Genomic DNA, 5,370 nt, shown 5'->3' with positions numbered 1-5,370 from the left:
GATTGCAACGTGTACGTGAGGTAGTTTGCCACGTGTAAGTGGATTCACGGGACAGTTACAGTTAATATGCCGCGCCGCTTTGCGCGCGAATTGATAAGAGGCGACCCGACCACAGTGCGCAGCTTTGTGGTTACGCTTTTACATATTTACCCCTTTAGTATACTTATTTCAAAAAAAAACTTAAAGCATTCTTCTTCTTCTTTTTTCTTTTTTGAAGTAACACACGTTATTTATATTGTTCTATAATAAGAATGCTAGACAATTCCAAGTAGAAAATTTTCAAGCGATAAAACACATTGAAATATGTATGAATCAGAGTTTGAATTTAAGATTTTTTATTTTTTATTTTAAGTAAAGAGTGAAATTTATATTGTTATGCTATTTGACAAAAAGAAATGTAAAATAGCAAAAAAAAACTACTATCAAAAGATGGATTGTAAGACTCAAAAAGAAATTAATTAAAAAAAATTGATTTTTGTGTAGCATAAAGCCAATTGTGTATAAAAGAAATTGCATCTAAATTTACAAAATTTCTACCGCTATTTAATAGTGAGTACTAAACATACAACCATTTGTTAAGTTTCTTACCATTTAAACAAATTCAATTATAGTTTACTTAATCCGTCAAATATTTTTATTTTTAAAATTTTTATGGATTCATAATTAAAATGAGGATAAGGAGAAATTAAATAGGATGAAATAATTAACCCAATTCGAATAACTTATTTACTAAAAAAAGAATTAATTTTATTCCATTTACTTTTTAATAGTATAATCCATCTAGTAATTCTTTATTTTTTGTGAAACAGATATAAAAGGAAAATGTTTATAAGAAACAATATAAAATATAAAATTAATAAATAAATAAAAATACTTGCACATAATAATTTATGATATTATGATTATGATTACCCTTCTGCTACTTGCCTAGTTGCAACCTACTTGTACTTGGTATTTTATATAAGCTCTATTATTTTCAGAAAATCCAAACAGAGCACTCGGGTTTCTTTCTTTGTCTCATTGTTCACTTTTTCAATACACAAGGGGGTTTCCAAATTATACACTAAAACAAACAAACAGTTTCTAAGCTCCGGTTTTATATGAATCAAACAAAAACATCATCAGCAACAAACAACAAAATCATGAAGAAAAACATTATCATTATAACAACAATCTCAAAACACTGATACAAAAACCAAACCAGTTCCATTTTCATTGCTATCTATTTTCTTGTTATGTTAATGCGTCACCTTAACAAATCTGATTCTGAAATCGGAAAAGAAAATTTCAATCTTTCTTCCGATTTCACTCATTTTTCAATCCAAGTTACTCCTCATCATTTTCACCATGAACAACGCTTCTCAAGCAACACTCCATCTTCACCATCTCATACACCTACACACAACAAAACCCATCAAAACAAACCTTCTTTTACAATACCCTTTACCTCAAAGTTTCAATCTTTCAAGCTTCTCACACGTTTTCATTTCATCATCTTCATTTCCTTAACCTCTCTTTACTTTCTCTTTTCACATCCAACTCTTCTTGATTTTCTCTTTGTGCTACTTTTCTCATCAGCAATTTTTGTTTCTATCAACCTATTCTTCTCAAGATCGTTGAATAATAAGCTTTCTTCATCGGATTCTCATCATCAACGTGTTGTATGGTCAATTGGGTCAAAGGATGAGGAGTTAAAGAGCTTAAATTCTGGATCTTGGGTTCAAGTTTACAGCAATGGTGATGTTTATGAAGGTGAGTTTCATAAGGGGAAGTGCTCAGGGAGTGGTGTTTATCATTTTCATATGAGTGGAAGATTTGAAGGTGATTGGATTGATGGAAAGTATGATGGGTTTGGTGTTGAAACGTGGGCTAGAGGAAGTAGGTATCGTGGACAGTATAGGAAGGGTTTGAGGCATGGAATTGGAATTTATAGGTTTTTTGGTGGTGATGTTTATACTGGTGAATGGTGTAATGGTCAGTGTCATGGCTTTGGAGTTCATACTTGCAATGATGGGAGTCATTATGTTGGGGAATTCAAATGGGGTGTTAAACATGGATTAGGACGGTACCATTTCAGGTTAGTTCTTTTTTTGTGTTTTGTTTTTTAGTTTACAGTTGCTTGTTCCTTAGCATTATCAGAATGGTTATTTGTTGATTCTTTGTTAAGTGTGGACTTGGATTAGGTGTTTTAATTTGATCATGAATTTGCCACTAAAATACAATTTTGAACTTGTAGAGATTTGACATTATCTGTTTTGGTTAAGTGCACTTCTGGTTGTTTGATGCAGCAGGACTTTGATTTTCTGGATTGAAGTTGTTAACTTTTCATTAACTAAGATTTTCTGTATGCATCTTATTCAACCCAATTTTGTGTTCATTTTAAGAGAATTTACTTTTATTTGGGCAGAGTTTTAGATAATTGTGTCAATGTCAAGTCGGTGTCGGATACCAGACATGCATTCAATCTGACTTCAATCTGAAGTATTGGTGTCTTCAATATGAAGTATCAGTGCTACAAGTCAAATTCTTCACATATAGTGGTCATTGTGATTCTAGGCCCATTTTTTATATAAAGCTTTGGTTGTAAAAAAAGACCACTCAAATTTTCAACAACCTGTGGTTGAAGCACCTGTTTGATTCATTTACCTTGCCAATCACTTTTACAAGTTCAGCGGCGATATTTATTTAGCTTTGGTAGGCTTAATAGCTAGCCGGACAAACAATGCCAACAACATTCTGTTGTACTAGCTCACATGATATATTTTCTTTTGTATTTTACTTTGATGTTCAATCAATTTATAAAAGATTTACTTTCAAAAGCCAAAAGGATTGGCCTAGTTTCTCATTAACCACGATTCAGTATTTGGTATACTTTTCTGCTTTCATGGGACAAACTCTGCATGTATGTGTTTCTTCTAAATAGGAAGAATTGTTAAGAATACCAAACTATATAATGTCTCAACCAGTTTGATTTTTATCTGTATTATATGTTGTATCTAGCTAAAATACTTGGAAAGTGATTGGAATATTGAATCTGTTTGTAGTGATGTAAATGTGCTTGATATTTCTGTTACTGTATCCGTGCAAGAATATGGTCAAGTTGTGTTCTTCAATCTTACATCATTATTAGCTTGAACCCATTATTCAATTTGATTGACATTTCTAGCAATGTATAATGTAATTGGCTTTTTTTTTTTATCATGATTGAAAGAACAACCTCCTTGAAATTAGCTTCGACAGCTATTTTTAAATTTATATATTTGTTATTACTGCAGAAATGGGGACATATATGCCGGAGAATATTTTGCGGATATGATGCATGGCTTTGGAGTCTATCAATTTCAGAATGGTCACCGATATGAGGGTGCGTGGCATGAAGGAAGAAGACAAGGACTGGGAATGTACACTTTTAGAAACGGGGAAACACAGTGTGGTCACTGGCAGAATGGGATTCTTGATAACCCTAAAAAGCAAGACAGTCATATTGGGTCTCCATGTGCTGTAGACCATGCCAAGGTTTTCAAAGCTGTCCAGGTAATACATTTTTGGATTTTTGCACATATATGATTGATCAATACATGTTACTAGATACTTATGTGAAAAACTACTGTAAGGTATTACTTTTTATAAATTAAAAGGGAATTAAAAACAGAAACATGATTATATATTGTTTTGTGGCTTTCCTTGTATCTTTGGTGTTGCCATCATGATTCGTGATGGACATTCAAATAATGAAATCAGAAAGAAACCTGAATAGACATTCCCTGATTTCATCATTTTTTACTTTCTACTTGGGCTTTCTGGTGGACCTTAAACAACCTGAGGGCTTATTTTAATTGACTAATTTGAGCTTATCTACTGTATAAACCATCATATTTGTAAGACTGTTTGGGAGAGCTTATGTGAACAACTTATAACATATCGTAGATTTTTTTCTGCTTATTTTCATAACCTCTGTAAGATAGTTTATGAAAACAGCTTATAACTTATATAAACAATTTTACTTTATTTTATCTTTTGTTGTGAAAATAGTTTATACATGAGCACTTATGTGAAAAGTATTGATGCTGCAAACACTTAATTAAGTGGTTTATCCAAACAATAAGTAATAACTATGAGAAATGTAATATTTAGTACTTCTTTAATTTTGAACAGGATGCTCATTGTGCGGCGGAGAAAGCCTACGGAATGTCAAAGAAGGATGAACTGGTGAATAAAGTAGCAGCTGCAGCTAATAAAGCAGCAAATGCAGCTAGAGTTGCAGCTGTGAAGGCTGTGCAAAATAGTATGCACCGTGATTACAATGTTCAATGATGCTCCCTCATTTCGTCTATCGTGTGATGATTGAAGAGTATTTCATCTATGATTGAAGAGTGCAGCTTTCTCATAGGTTTCACACAGAATACTACTATGAGAAAGCAACGAAAGCAAAACGAATGAAGATATAAGAATCATAGAAATGCAGGAAAACAAATGAGATCTAATTTGATTTTGGTAAGTCATGTACCTTGTTCTCATCCTCACTTCGGAGGTGTTTCTATTTCTCTGTATTGGTATAGCAGTGAGGTTCCTATTTGGAACCACTTTTTGTCATTGAACTCTATGGCAGATTGTGGAGCAAATAGGTTCTTCACTTTTAGTAGCTTATTTATGATTATGAACATAGGAAGAGTAAGGATAATATACTATTGAGTTGCAATGTGTATTGTGGCATAAGTGCCAAAAAAATTACCAAAGTTAGTATAGGGTTTACATGCTGGCTTCCTGTTATGAACATATTAGCGTATCTTTGGTTTCACACCAGAGAGCATCAAAATAGAATTGATTATGCCTCTTGGTGAAAATACAAGTGTTTGGTTGCTGTCATACAACATTGATTTTACCTCCAAATTTCAATTTGACTAAATGTCTGTTTGTTTTCGCGTCTGCATAGCCATAGCTGCATGTTTTACTTGAAGTTACATATTGTAGTGTTGTGCCAACCGCCGCTCTGACAAATAATCAACTTGAAAGCAAACAAGTACTAAAAGTGGTAATAAACAGTTTTTGTGTTGGTTAAATTTTTTATACCAAGCTTTACATTGAACTTGTTTTTAGAGTAAAAATATCAAATTTTGAATAATTTCACTTTAGCCTGATCTATCATCAAATCAATTTTTTGTCAAACCATATTTGTGTTCAGTGTTCACCCAAGTACTCACTTGGTCTATATATGCACATGTGGTGCATATATAAAATTGCCCACCGGTCAATGTTGTATGTTTCTGGTCAAGAGTTCAAATTTTTGAAAGCTAGTTTCATCATAATTTGTATGATCAGATTAATGCATTAAACAATGATGAATGATTTATCATCTTAAAATAGTGAAAT

At 32.5% G+C, this 5,370-nt stretch overlaps 1 protein-coding gene across 1 annotated transcript; it reads left to right on the top strand.

The window, feature by feature from the left end:
* The first annotated feature begins 987 nt into the window (after window positions 1-987).
* Window positions 988-4,890, top strand: LOC146901351 (uncharacterized). Its single transcript, XM_085733617.1, has 3 exons — window positions 988-2,077; window positions 3,276-3,534; window positions 4,156-4,890. The coding sequence occupies exons 1-3, from the start codon at window positions 1,236-1,238 to the stop codon at window positions 4,312-4,314; spliced, it is 1,260 nt and encodes a 419-aa protein (XP_085589743.1). The 5' UTR covers window positions 988-1,235; the 3' UTR covers window positions 4,315-4,890.
* The last annotated feature ends 480 nt before the right edge of the window (window positions 4,891-5,370 follow it).

This window comes from Medicago sativa, chromosome 8, assembly GCF_051527215.1.
Source record: "Medicago sativa cultivar Bolivia chromosome 8, Bolivia_mono, whole genome shotgun sequence".
Classification (NCBI taxonomy): domain Eukaryota; kingdom Viridiplantae; phylum Streptophyta; class Magnoliopsida; order Fabales; family Fabaceae; genus Medicago; species Medicago sativa.
The sequence above is the reverse complement of the archived record's forward strand: the minus strand, read 5'-3'. Positions and strand labels throughout refer to the sequence as shown.